General features: G+C 44.6%; 1 protein-coding gene across 1 annotated transcript in view; it reads right to left on the bottom strand.

The window, feature by feature from the left end:
- Positions 1-13,146, bottom strand: part of nsrp1 (nuclear speckle splicing regulatory protein 1) — a 73,122-nt gene that overhangs the window by 4,851 nt on the left and 55,125 nt on the right. Inside the window, 2 exon segments of the mRNA XM_072469617.1 lie at positions 4,753-4,864; positions 11,722-11,929. Of these exon segments, the coding sequence (XP_072325718.1) occupies positions 4,753-4,864; positions 11,722-11,929 (320 nt within the window).

A 13,146-nucleotide genomic window follows, 5' to 3' on the forward strand; every position in this document is an offset into this window, starting at 1 on the left:
TTTAGTAGAATTGGGTACGTTAATTTTTAAAAATTTTTAATAAATCAATCTTTTGGTCATTCCTTGCTGTTTTTTATATTCTGTCCAATCTTCTGACCTGCCACTCATCTCGACGCAATTAAACACTTTCTTTAAGTTTCTGTCTTTAACTTTTTTAGTTAACCACAGATAGTCGGTCCTGCCCTTGAAATGTTTCTTTCTCGTTGGACTGTATCTGTATTGCATCAAATGTGTTCCACTACATCTTTCTGGCATATTCCTTAACTTAATTTGCCAGTTCACTCGAGCTAGCTGTGCTTTCACGCCCTCATAATTTCCCTATTAAAAGGCCCTATTGGACCCACTTTTCTCTTCCTCAAACTGAATGTAAAATTCAATGATCTTATGGTCGCTGCTGCCTACAGGGTTATTAATTAATCCTATCTCGTCGTGCAATACCAGGTCTAGTGTGGCCTGCTTTCTGGTTGGTGCCCGAACATGCTGTGAAATTATCCTGAAAACATTCTGCAAGTTCCTCATCTAAGCTACCTTCGCCCATCTGATTTTCCAAACAATATGAATTGAACCAGTATTTTACACTGGTCTTCACTATCGAGGATAGAAGCAATATCTCAGAAGTAGCTATAAAATCAAGAAATCAAGAAGGGAGGGGAACTTAGGAAAATTTCATTCAGCAGGGAAGTGGCACTTAGAAAATTGTTGGAACGACAGGTTGACAAGTCCCCAGGTCCCGATGGACTTCATCCTAGGGTCTTAAATGTGGCTGCTGAGATTGTTGATGCGTTGCTTTTAATTTTACTAAATTCCCTACATTCAGGAAAGGTCCCACCATTTGGACATTGGATTGGAAAATAAGAAATGTGACTCTTCTATTCAAGAAATGAAGGAGACGGGAAGCAGGAAACTACAGGCCAGTTAGCTTAACATGTATTGTAGAGAAATTGCTGCAATCTATTATTACGGAGGTTATTGTGGGGCACTTAGAAAATCTCAATGCGATCAGGGAGTCATCATGGTGTTGTGAAAGAAATTCATGTTTAATTCATTTATTCGAGTTTTTGGGGGGAATAACACATAATATGGATAAAAGTGAACTTAGATTTTTAGAAGGCATTTGACAAGACCCCACAGAAAATAAGAGCTCATGGTGTAGGATATATATCAGCACGAATAGAGGGTTTGTTAGCCAATTATTAGATTATTATTAACAACAGGAAGCAGAGATTATTGGGTTGGCAAGCTGTGACAAGCGGAGTGCAATGGGATCAGTTTCTTTTACCAGGAAAAGGTGTTGGGAGGACAGGCTGGGTTGTATCCACTGTAGAGGATTGAGAGGTGGTCATACTGAAACATACAAGATTCCAAGGGGACATCCAGGTGAATGCTGAAAGGATGTTTCCCCTTGTGGGAGAGACTGGAACTAGGGGACACCAATTAAAAATAAGAGGTCTCGCATTTAAGATAGAGATGAGAAGAATTTTTTTATCTCAGAGGCAGGATCATTGACTATTTTAAGGCAGAGATAGATTGACTCCCTTGTTATGCAAGAATCTAAGATTATTGGAAGAATAAGGAGTTGACCAGATCAGATTGGTGGAATGTGGAGTTGATCAGATTAGCCATGATCTTATTGGATGGTGGAGCAGGCCTATTCTGCTCCTAATTTGTATATTCTTGTTATTATTTTTAAATATTAACTCCCCCCCCCCCCCCAGTTTTCTCTGAAGCCGGGCATTAAATGTACCAATGACTCCATCAATACCAATATAGTGCAACCAATTTAAGGCCCGAGAATGATCTTCCTTGTTAAAAAGGACCTTTCAATCGGAATTCTGGTACAGCAAGCCAGGAATCAGGAATTCACTGAAGGCCAGAAGTCAAATCTGTATTCCACCGCTCTGTTCACACTTTTTAAATGAATATTATATTCAATCATTTTTCCTCCTTTTCTCCATCTGCTGGCTCTCCATGCTTCCAGTGGTTGAGATGGTGGGAAGATGATCTATTCTTGGACATTACTAGTGGCTCTCTTTGACCAGCAGAAAGGCGATTTTCTCTCTCTCCCATTTTTAGCTCCTTGTAACAGTGTGGGGCAGATTAGCAATTAATGTGGACAGGATTACACTCAGATGCAGGCCTTATTTTGCTTCAATTAGACAAATCAAGTTGATTAACATATATTATCAAGATATTCTACTTTTCTTTACCATTAACATCCATAACGTTGCCAACACATACAACGATCCATCTTCCAACTATCCCCCAATATATCCATTGTGGGAACTTTGCTTGGAACATAGAACATAGGACATACAGTGCAGAAGGAGACCATTCGGCCCATCGAGTCTGCACCGACCCACTTAAGCTCTCACTTCCGCCCTATCCCTGTAACCCAATAACCCTTCTAACCTTTTGGACACTAAGGGCAATTTAGCATGGCCAGTCCACCTAACCTGCACGTCTTTGGACTGTGGGAGGAAACCGGAGCATCCGGAGGAAACCCACTCAGACACGGGGAGAACGTGCAGACTCCACACAGGCAGTGACCCAGTGGAGATTCAAACCTGGGACCCTGGCGCTGTGAATATCTGCAACATGGTTCGCATCAGAAGGTAATAATAATCTTTATTATTGTCACAAGTAGGCTTACATTAACACTGCAATGAAGTTACTGTGAAAATCCCCTAGTCGCCACACTCCGGCGCCTGTTTGGTACACTGATGAAGAATTCAGAATGTCCAATTCACCTAACAAGCATGTCTTTCGGGACTTGTGGGAGGAAACCGGAGCACCCGGAGGAAACTCCCGCAGACACTGGGAGAATGTGCAGACTCCACACAGACAGTGACCCAGTGGGGATTTGAACCTGGGACCCTGGCGCTGTGAATATCTGCAACATGGTTCTCATCAGAAGGTAATAATAATCTTTATTATTGTCACAAGTAGGCTTACATTAACACTGCAATGAAGTTACTGTGAAAATCCCCTATTCACCACACTCCGGCGCCTGTTTGGTACACTGATGAAGAATTCAGAATGTCCAATTCACCTAACAAGCACATCTTCGGGACTTGTGGGAGGAAACTGGAGCACCCAGAGGAAACCCATGCAGACACAGGGAGAACGTGCAGACTTTGCACAGTGACCCAAGCGGGAATCGAACCCGGGGCCCTAGCCACTGCCTAGAAGGCAGCTATGCTCACCGCTATGCCACCATCGCTCACTCAAGTGTTACACAGAATCACATAAGATTTCGGCATACCCTACATGTCAGTCTACAGGTCGACCCTTGAAGCAGTGAAATATTCCTCCATAAGTGAGAGAAAAACCCTGGCAAAAAACATTGTATAAAAGCGAACAGTCGACGTGGAGTGGGTGATCGCTATATGTCGTCCAGCGCACGGGTCTGCTCTGTGTGCGCTTGTCTTGAGCTCCCATGCATCTTTGCAACACAATCCGCATTGCCCGTTTGATCCCTTGCACCCAGGCATAACGTCCGGGATTCTCCGAAATCCGGGCCAAATGTTGATGCCGGTGTAAACACCGGAGTGGTGTACGCTGTTGCCAATGGGCCTCCTGGTCCAGCAATTTACCACTGTTCAGGGGGCTAGTACAGCGCCGGAGGGCTGCGCGTTGCTCCGGCGCCGAAAGGCTGCCTTGCAAGGCCTGCGTGGGTCCGCGCTTGCGCACGACGGCTGTCTCCGTGCAGGCCCCCGCGCCAGGCCCCTGTAGGACTCCGCCAGAATGAGCGCGCATCCCGATCGGGAGCTCACGATTGCAGGCCTGACCACCGTGAAGCCCCCCCCCCCCCCCCCCCCCCCCCCCCCCCAACCAGGACGGCCCCCGCAGCCAGAACGCCGAGGTGGGACCACATGTGAACCACACCGGCAGGACTCGGTGGGCACCCTGCCCGTCGAGCACAGAGAATCGCCTTGGGGGCCGCTTTCAACGGCCCCCGACCTGCGCCACGTCGACCGCACGCGACTGCCGGATCTGTGGAGAATCGTGGAAGCGCCGTCTCACTGAATTTCCGGTGTGAACGGTTATTTCTCCGCCCTGCGCTATTCTGGCGCAGAGGGTCGGCGAATCCCACCCAAGGTATCAGGAACGAAGAAAAACTCATTTGTGACGTTAAAAATTGAGGTTGACTGCTAACGCGAGTGCAAGTATAAGATGTTGTGGCTGAAGTTTATACAATCAGTGGTATTTATGACAATGTATTAAGCAAACAGAAATAAACAAAGCAATCCAAGGTTCATGAATTTATGGGGTCAATCGAATGGTATTTTGTCGATGTATTATCGTACTCTGTCTCACAAATTATTCTTATCGGTCAAAAAAGAATTTTTAAACTTTTAATATTGATATTTGCGGGTGGCTTGAAAAAGAAATTCAGGAGGGCTTGTTGGATGATACTGGAGCCAATCTTATATTTACTTACAATGTGAAGCATTACAAGCAGATACCTCCCAACACAATTACCCCAGTTTTATGCTCAAGTGTAACCCCAATTAATAGCTCCCCCACCTGCATAAATGAAACACAATTGATATACAATTAACAGGTGTTACAAACATTCATTCATTACATGTTTCTGGAAATAGAATTTGATTGCTCACTCATTGTATTATGCAGTCAAACATTTTGTCTGATCCTCACACCGTCACTTTGCTAGGTTTAGTTTCCAGTGTATACATTTCACTTGAATTTTTTTGCAGGTATCAATACTGCTGTAAAAACGATTGACCTTACCCTTTGGTTCCGCGAATGCTGCATTCTGGAATCAATTCTTCACCCATTTTCTGATTCAGGAAGTGCCGGTAGAATCCACTGAGGTCCTTCTGTTTCGTTACATCCAAACAAGCTAAGAAGAATTTAAAAAAAAATCAAAGGCATGCTTTGTAATGAACTGACAAATAATCTCCAGCAGTATTGTTGCTGATATGTCATGGTTTTCGAATTTGAGCACCAGTGCTGTATCACATAATGTACAAAGTACTATTCTGTTGCTGATAGCCTCGAGGCCACATAGCATAGCTGCTCTTGAGTAAGGCCAACTACACTTGCAATATTGTTTGGTCAGATGAAATTTTACACACGAATGTGCTTGTGCATTCGGGGAGATGGTGGCGTACGGGTAATGTCACTGGACTAGTAATCCAGAGACCCAGGCTAATGCCCTGGGGACTTGGGATCAAGTACCATCACAGCAGCTGGTGGAATTTAAATTCATTTGATAAATATGGAACATAAAGCTAGTCTCAGTGGTGACCACTATCATGGACTGCTGTTTAAAAAAAATACATCTGGTTCACTGCTATCCTACAGTGAAGGAAATCCATCATCCTTACCTGGTGACTACATGTGACTCCAGATCCACAACAATGTGGTAAACTCTTAACTTCCCTCGGAAATTACCTAAGCAAGTAAGGATACAATAGACGGGATTCTCCGGCCCCCGTTCTTCCCGGCAGTGGGAGGGGGTGTGCTGCTCGCTGGCACGGGATTCTCCCCTCCTACTGCTGTCGATGTGAATTCCCACTGAAGCCCACCCCACGCCGCCGGGAAACCAGACAATCCTGCTACCAACGAACGACCGGAGAATTCTGGCCAATAAGTGCTGGCTTTGCCAGCAACGCCCAAATCTCATGGAAGAATACAAAAGCTCCAATTTCAATCTAACATTGGAAAACAATGTGACAGATTAATTGAAACACACAACTTTTGATATATAGAAGTTAAGATAAGTAAAGGAGCTAATTCCATATATTTCTTCCAGAAGTAAAATAATGGAACCAAAAAAAAAGCCCTGCATATCTTTAAACACGTTTCCCCCAGCAATCCAAATGGAATCTTCTGTGCCCTATCTTCTATTTTGTTACAATGAAACATGCAGAATTTGGTCAAGAAAAGATTAATTCGTGGAAACAGTTTGCTTCACTTCTTGGACATGTTTACATTTATACTTTGTAACTTTCAAACAGTGGATTAATCTGATAGTTTGTAATACCCTTCCCCTTTCCTCACCTAAATCCATAAAATTGTTTGTGTCAAACAACTTCAATTCTTTCTAATTTAATGAAAGAATGATTGATATCAAATCCTTAAATACTTTCATAGAATTTCATAGAATTTACAGTGCAGAAGGAGGCCATTCGGCCCATCGAGTCTGCACCGCCTCTTGGAAAGAGCACCCTACCCAAGGTACCCTATCCCCATAACCCAGTAACCCCACCCAACACTAAGGGCAATTTTGGACACGAAGGGCAATTTATCATGGCCAATCCACCTAACCTGCACATCTTTGGACTGTGGGAGGAAACCGGAGCACCCGGAGGAAACCCACGCACACACGGGGAGGATGTGCAGACTCCACATAGACAGTGACCCAAGCCGGAATCAAACCTGGGACCCTGGAGCTGTGAAGCAATTGTGCTATCCACAATGCTACCGTGCTGCCCCGTGTATTTCAACTGAATATAACAGTATACAAGTAAATCAATGATTTTGATAAAAATTAGTCACTATGAGGTAAAATATATGGGGCAGCACAGTGGCTAGCACTGCTGCCTCACAGTACCAGGGACCTGGGTTCAATTTCCGTCTTGGGTCACTGTCTGTGTAGAGCTTGTACATTCTCGCCGCCTCACAGTACCAGGGACCTGGGGTCAATACCCACCTTGGGTCACTGTCTGTGTAGAGTTTGTACATTCTCCCCGCCTCACAGAACCAGGGACCTGCGTCAATACCCACCTTGGGTCACTGTCTGTGTAGAGTTTGTACATTCTCCCCGCCTCACAGAACCAGGGACCTGCGTCAATACCCACCTTGGGTCACTGTCTGTGTAGAGTTTGTACATTCTCCCCGCCTCACAGTACCAGGAACCTGGGGTCAATACCCACCTTGGGTCACTATCTGTGTAGAGTTTGTATGTTCTCCCCGTTTCCTCTGGGTGCTCCGGTTTCCTCCCACTGATGTCCAAGATGTGCAGGTTAGGTGGATTGGCCATGACAATTGACCCCTTAGTGTTCAAGAGGTTAGGTGGGGTTATTGGGTTACGGGGATAGGGTGGATGAAGACGTCATGGACCAAATGACCTCCTTTTGCACTGTAATAATTCCGTGATTCTATATTGCTGATTACTAATAATCTTTGCTGCCAAATAGCCTTTAGGAAAAACAAAACTATGCTTTCTTATGATAAATATGCAGAATTGCATTGCATTGCTCAGAGGATTAATTTCCTTGGGCATTCTATGAGTAGAAACAATCATCTACATGCTTACAATTCATTAAAAAATGTATCACATTGATGGAATTGTAGAAATCAATCCAAAATGACACTGGATTGGTGGGGAGGCAATGGCATAGTGGTATTGTCACTGAACTAGTAATGTAGAGACCCAGGGTAATGATCTGGGGACCAGGGTTCAAAGTCCATCATGGCTGATGTTGAAATCTGAATTCAATAAAAATCTGGAATTAAAAGTCTAGTGATGACCATTGAACCATCATCGATTGTCGTAAAAACCCATCTGGTTCATTAATGTCCATTAGGGATTGAAATCTGCCACCCTTACCTGGTCTGGCCTACATGTGACTCCAGATCCACAGCATTGTGGTTGATTCTTAAATACTCTCTGAAGCATAGGAATTAAGAGCGTAAGTAGGTAATTCAGCCTTCGAGCCTGCTCTGTCATTCAATCAGATTATGGCTGATCGCTTCCTGGTCTCAAATTCACCTCCCTACCTGTTCCCCAAACAACCCAGCAAGCCCTTTAATTCAGGGCAATTAGGGACGGGCATCAAATGCAGGCCCAGGCAACGACAGCCACATCCCATGAATGAATTTTAAAATTCCTACTTTGAAAACTGTCATTCTTCAACAACCTAATCAACTTGAGTTATGTGGCTTGCAGGAGTCACGTTAGTGTAAATGGCACAGAAATTGTACATGCTCCTTCCTTAGCAATGCAAAAAATCTTTTCTATGGGCCCAACTCTCCCAAAGAATTCCTCAGTTCATTTGTGGCGGGTTTTTCAGGAAGTTCCCCGCCGGCTCTGTTAGCAAGTTCCCCACTGCTATTCAATGACAGTTAATCACGTTTTTGGCCCTGTGGAGTTTCTCACCAGTTTAGCCCAAACTTAGAATTTTTTCATGACTGGCGAGTTGAACTCAGAGATCGGGCCGCCATTTGAAAGGGTTCCCCGATCTCTAAGTGAGCTTGTGAGTCCCCCACACATATCGACACTACCCCTCACCCCCAAGTGAGGACTCCCCCCATCAGGTCCCTGGGGGTCCCCCCTCTTCAGGCCCTCCATGCACCCGTACAGCACCCGCTCCCTTCCAGGACCCCAACCCATCACCACTCCCCCCCCTCCCACCCACCCCCAATTTCCCATAGGCCCCTACTTACCTGCATTGCATTCCCCTCTCTTCAAACGCCTCCCTCCACACTCATTTTATGGGCAAGGCCCCTCTCGTCCCCTTGTCCTTAGCAGTGCCTCTGGTACTCAGGCACCCTTGTACTGCCACCCTGGCACCCAGGCAGTGCTCCTGCTGGCTTGGCACTCACATCTGGGCACTTTGGCAGGGCCAAGGTGCCAGCTGGGCAGTGCCAAGGTGCCCACTTTACAGGGAGAGGGCCAGGGAGCCACCCTGCATTGACTCTGGCCACCCTGGGTCTCCGGTGGCCCGGGAGACCTCCTGGGTGCCTTCCGCCTGGTCCATGTTTGTGTGGACCAGCACTGATCGGCGCCCGGCTGCAGCCTCCCTGGGGTGGCCAGTGAATCGAAGGAGGCCATTGGATCCCGCGCGGATAGGTCATAAGTAGGTTTACGACCTACGTCCGCGAGCGTCATTCAGTCACGCCCATTTGGGGCGGGATTCCGACTCTGATGCCTTGCAGGTCTCCAGACAATCTCGCAAGGCATGGAGGCTGTGGGGAGGTTCGCTGGAGGGCTTTCCCAGCATTCACCGGCCGCGTTGCACTCAAGCAAGAGTCCACACGGCCAGAGATACGCGCCCTATACATCTCATCCTTTGCACTTTTTGTGGTTTTATGCATGTATTTTAGTTTGCTACAATGGCTGTGTAAATACACTGTCTTCTACTTGTTAGGAATAGATTGTTGTTCCCTGTGTTTTTCCTTTCTAGAAGTTCTCTTTCGTTTCTATATCGTCCCTACCACTTATCACTTACCTACTTTGCTTCTCTGCAGTCTGTGGTTGCAGTACTAACTAACCCTTAAAAGTTCATCACAATCAATGGTTCAACATTTAAGAATTCTTCGCATACCAAGATTTTGAGGACCAGAGATGGAAAACTTTTAAGAATATTTATGAAATACAAATATTTGAAATAAGCAAATTGGCACAACTCACTCCATGACAAGCACATATCTTAGTTGTGCATCAAACTATTCCATCACTGCAATATTAATGTCCATTTACTTTTATGGTTTAGATGCTTGACACAATTACCTTTCATGTAAAAAGCAGTGCATTACCTCAATGCGAATAGAAATTGCAATTTAAGCTTCTCCATAAAAAAGGGTTTGCTACATACCCTCCATATTTTGGCTAAAAAGTGAACTATTCCAGTTTAATCAAGCCTCACAAACTAGAGATTTATTGGAATTGAACTATTGGAAAAGATGCTCAACACCACACAATCATTATTATTCCAAAGTACTGATTTCTTTACCATCTCGATTTTCCGCAAACAAAGGACTAAAGTACATTGTTCCGCAGGCAATCCGTACAGTAGTACTATAGATCTGGATGAGCCCACGATATGCTTCCAACTCAGCATCAGGAAGACCAGACCACACCAGTCATCACTCCATAACCATTGGCTGTCTCCTCTTCAGCTAAACCAACCAGAGCTGAGCTTTAACTGCATACACCTTCCCTCACCAAGGTCAGTTACTTGCGCCACCAGACTGCCCATTTCTGTTCTTCCGTTTTTGAAACCCATACACATATATTTTGTAATCTCTAGACTAGACTACTTTAATGCTCAAATAATAGCAAAATGCAGTGGATGCTGGAAATACTGACAGATCAGACAGGTGGAGAGAGAAATTGAATTAATGTTGCAAATCAAGTATGACACTTCTTCAGGTTCTGAGGAAGCGTCATATTTGACTCAAAACGTTAACTCGAGAAACCGATGCTGTCAGATCTCCATAGATGCTGGCAGATCGGTTGAGTATTTTCAGCACTTTCTGTTTCTACTTTAATGCTCTCCTTGATGGCCCCTGATCCTACACCTGCCATAAACTACAACTTGTCTGAAACTTTCCACACATGTCCTGTTCGTACTTGTCTACCAACTCTTGTACCACTGATCTACAGGTAGATTTTTCCTCCCCGTCCCCAGAGGAAATTACCCAGCAATGAAACAAATCAAGACACCCACATCCAACATCAATAGTATAGTTCAGTCCCAATACTGAATCATAGCACCAGCTTTCAATGCTAAGATGTGCAGGTTAGATGGCTTGGCCATGATAAATTACCCCTTAATGTCCAAACTTTAGGTGGGGTTGCGGGGAAGTGAGCTTAGGTAGGGTACTCTTTCAGAGGGTTGGTACAGACTGAATGGGTCGAACGGCCTCTTTCTGCACTGTAGGGATTCTATGATCCTAATGCAAGTGAAAATTTCTTTCTATATTCATAGCTATTCTGGTGCAGGCATGATGGGCCGAATGGCCTCCTTCTGCAGTGTAACAATCCTGTGATTCTACGATGATGATCAGAGACCAGTATTCAACTGGGCTACTTCTTATTGCTTTGGCAATTTGTGTGACCTTCAGTGCTACTTCAGTGTCAGCAAAGTAAAGCAAAGGCAGGTGTAATAAACTTTGAATTCAATAGCTTGAACTAAATCTTAACCATACCTCTATAGAGTGGAGAGTTGGTGCAAAATTACTACTTGGCAGCAATTGGAGGCCAGGAGAGATTGGGGCTTGGATGGTGCCAAGTGTGAGGTGCTGCAGCTCACCGGGATGTTTACATTGCCCAAATTCAATGCATCTCTTGAGGGGATCCAATGTTAACGCCACCTCTTGAGAGGATCCTGAACCAGCTCAAATCATTTGCAGAAACCAATTGAAAGTAGTCATTATTCAAGTCCTGTTTACTACTATAGGTGAATCATCAAAAACAGGGAGGTTTTAATAAATTAACACAAATTGACGTGTTCACCATCTGCTTTACATGGAGCACTGGCTTAAAGTGAAGGGCGAGGAAATGCCCTCCACCATAACTTTGAATTTGTAATTCCTTTGAAGCATAAAACATTAAGACAGAACCCACTACCCCAAAAGGTTATTTTAAGGTGATATTCCTACACAAGACAAAATGCAGTCTTTGAGTGCTTTGAATTCTGGTTACATCCTGTTGTTGGAAATTTTTATTTAAAAAAAAAATTTAGAGCGCCAAATTCATTTTTTCCAATCAAGGGCAATTTAGTGTGGCCAATAAACCTAGCCTGCACATCTTTGGGTTGTGGGGGCGAAACCCACGCAAACACGGGGAGAACGTGCAAACTCCACATTGACAGTGACCCAGAGTCGGGATCGAACCTGGGACCTCGGCGCCATGAGGCAACAGGGCTAACCCACTGCGCCACCGTACTGCCCTGTTGTTGGAAATTACCTACATTATTAATGTTGAGTGTAGGGTTTCTGTACATTATTTGTACACAGATAGCTCACCCTCTCTTTCTGCTTCTCTCCGTTCTTGCTCTTTTTCCACGGCTTGCTCTTGGAGCTTCTTTTTATAGCCAGAAGTGACAAATGCATCTTTGTCTATATACTTCTCTCCTTCAGCCTCTCTTTCCTTTTGGATTTTTCGTTCCGTCCTTCGGTCTTGTTCCTTTTTGCGTTCCCCTACAGCTTTCAGTAGGCTCTCGATGTACTTCGGCTTTAAATATATTAGGTGGGGAGGGAGAGAGAGAGAAGAGAAACTACTTAGTCTTCAACTAAAATCAGTTTTTAAAGTTACCAACATGCACCACAAAGAATGGAATGAGAAAAGGTTTTAAGTTACGAGACTCTTGAAGCCAAGTTTTTCAACTGACCACATACAATGCAAGCATCATAAACTATTCCCAGTTCAGGAGGATTATTATTACCGGATTCACGAATAAAGACCTATAATTACCCACAGCAATTTCTCAAAGACGGGACTCTGAAGTTTACATAGATTAACATAGAATTTACAGTGCAGAAGGAGGCCATTCGGCCCATCGAGACTGCACCGGCTCTTGGAAAGAGCACCCTACCCAAGGTCAACACCTCCACCCCATCCCCATAACCCAGTAACCCCACCCAACACGAAGGGCAATTTTGGACACTAAGGGCAATTTATCATGGCCAATCCACGTAACCTGCACATCTTTGGACTGTGGGAGGAAACCGGAGCACCCGGAGGAAACCCACGCACACACGGGGAGCTGTGAAGCAATTGTGCTATCCACAATGCTACCGTGCTGCCCCCTTCCTACCATGAAAAGATACGCAAGTGAAAGTAGTCCACATATCAGCCTGTTATTTTATTTTTATTTTTAAAAATAAATTTAGAGTACCCAATTAATATTTTCCAATTAAGGGGCAATTTAGCGTAGCCAATCCACCTACACTGCACATCTTTTGGTTGCGGGGGCGAAACCCACGCAAACACGGGGAGAATGTGCAAACTCCACACGGACAGTGACCCACAGCCAGGATCGAACCTAGGACCTCGGTGCCGCGAGGCAACAGCACTAACCACTACGCCACCGTGCTGCCCAATATCAGCCTGTTATAATGGACATTTTTATGGAAAGGACAATATTGAAGATAAAGATTCGTGAGCAGTTGAATGCTTCCTTCGCAAATTATCCTAGCCCCCCAATTATGATCTTTATATGAATACAGTCGATGGTCTCCAGTGCGTTTTCTTATTGTTGACAAATGAAAGAGCAATTTCCCCAATACCTTACTATTTTTGTTTAAAAGAAAACAAGAATGTTTTACATTATTACCCAGGAGGATTCCTATTTTCTCTCTCAGTTCCTTAAGAATGTTAGGGTGCTTCCCTTTTGATTTTAGGCATCCTGCAGACCTACAGGCATAAGATTCTTCGGGGTAACCCATTAG

Source organism: Scyliorhinus torazame, chromosome 12, assembly GCF_047496885.1.
Source record: "Scyliorhinus torazame isolate Kashiwa2021f chromosome 12, sScyTor2.1, whole genome shotgun sequence".
NCBI classification, from domain to species: domain Eukaryota; kingdom Metazoa; phylum Chordata; class Chondrichthyes; order Carcharhiniformes; family Scyliorhinidae; genus Scyliorhinus; species Scyliorhinus torazame.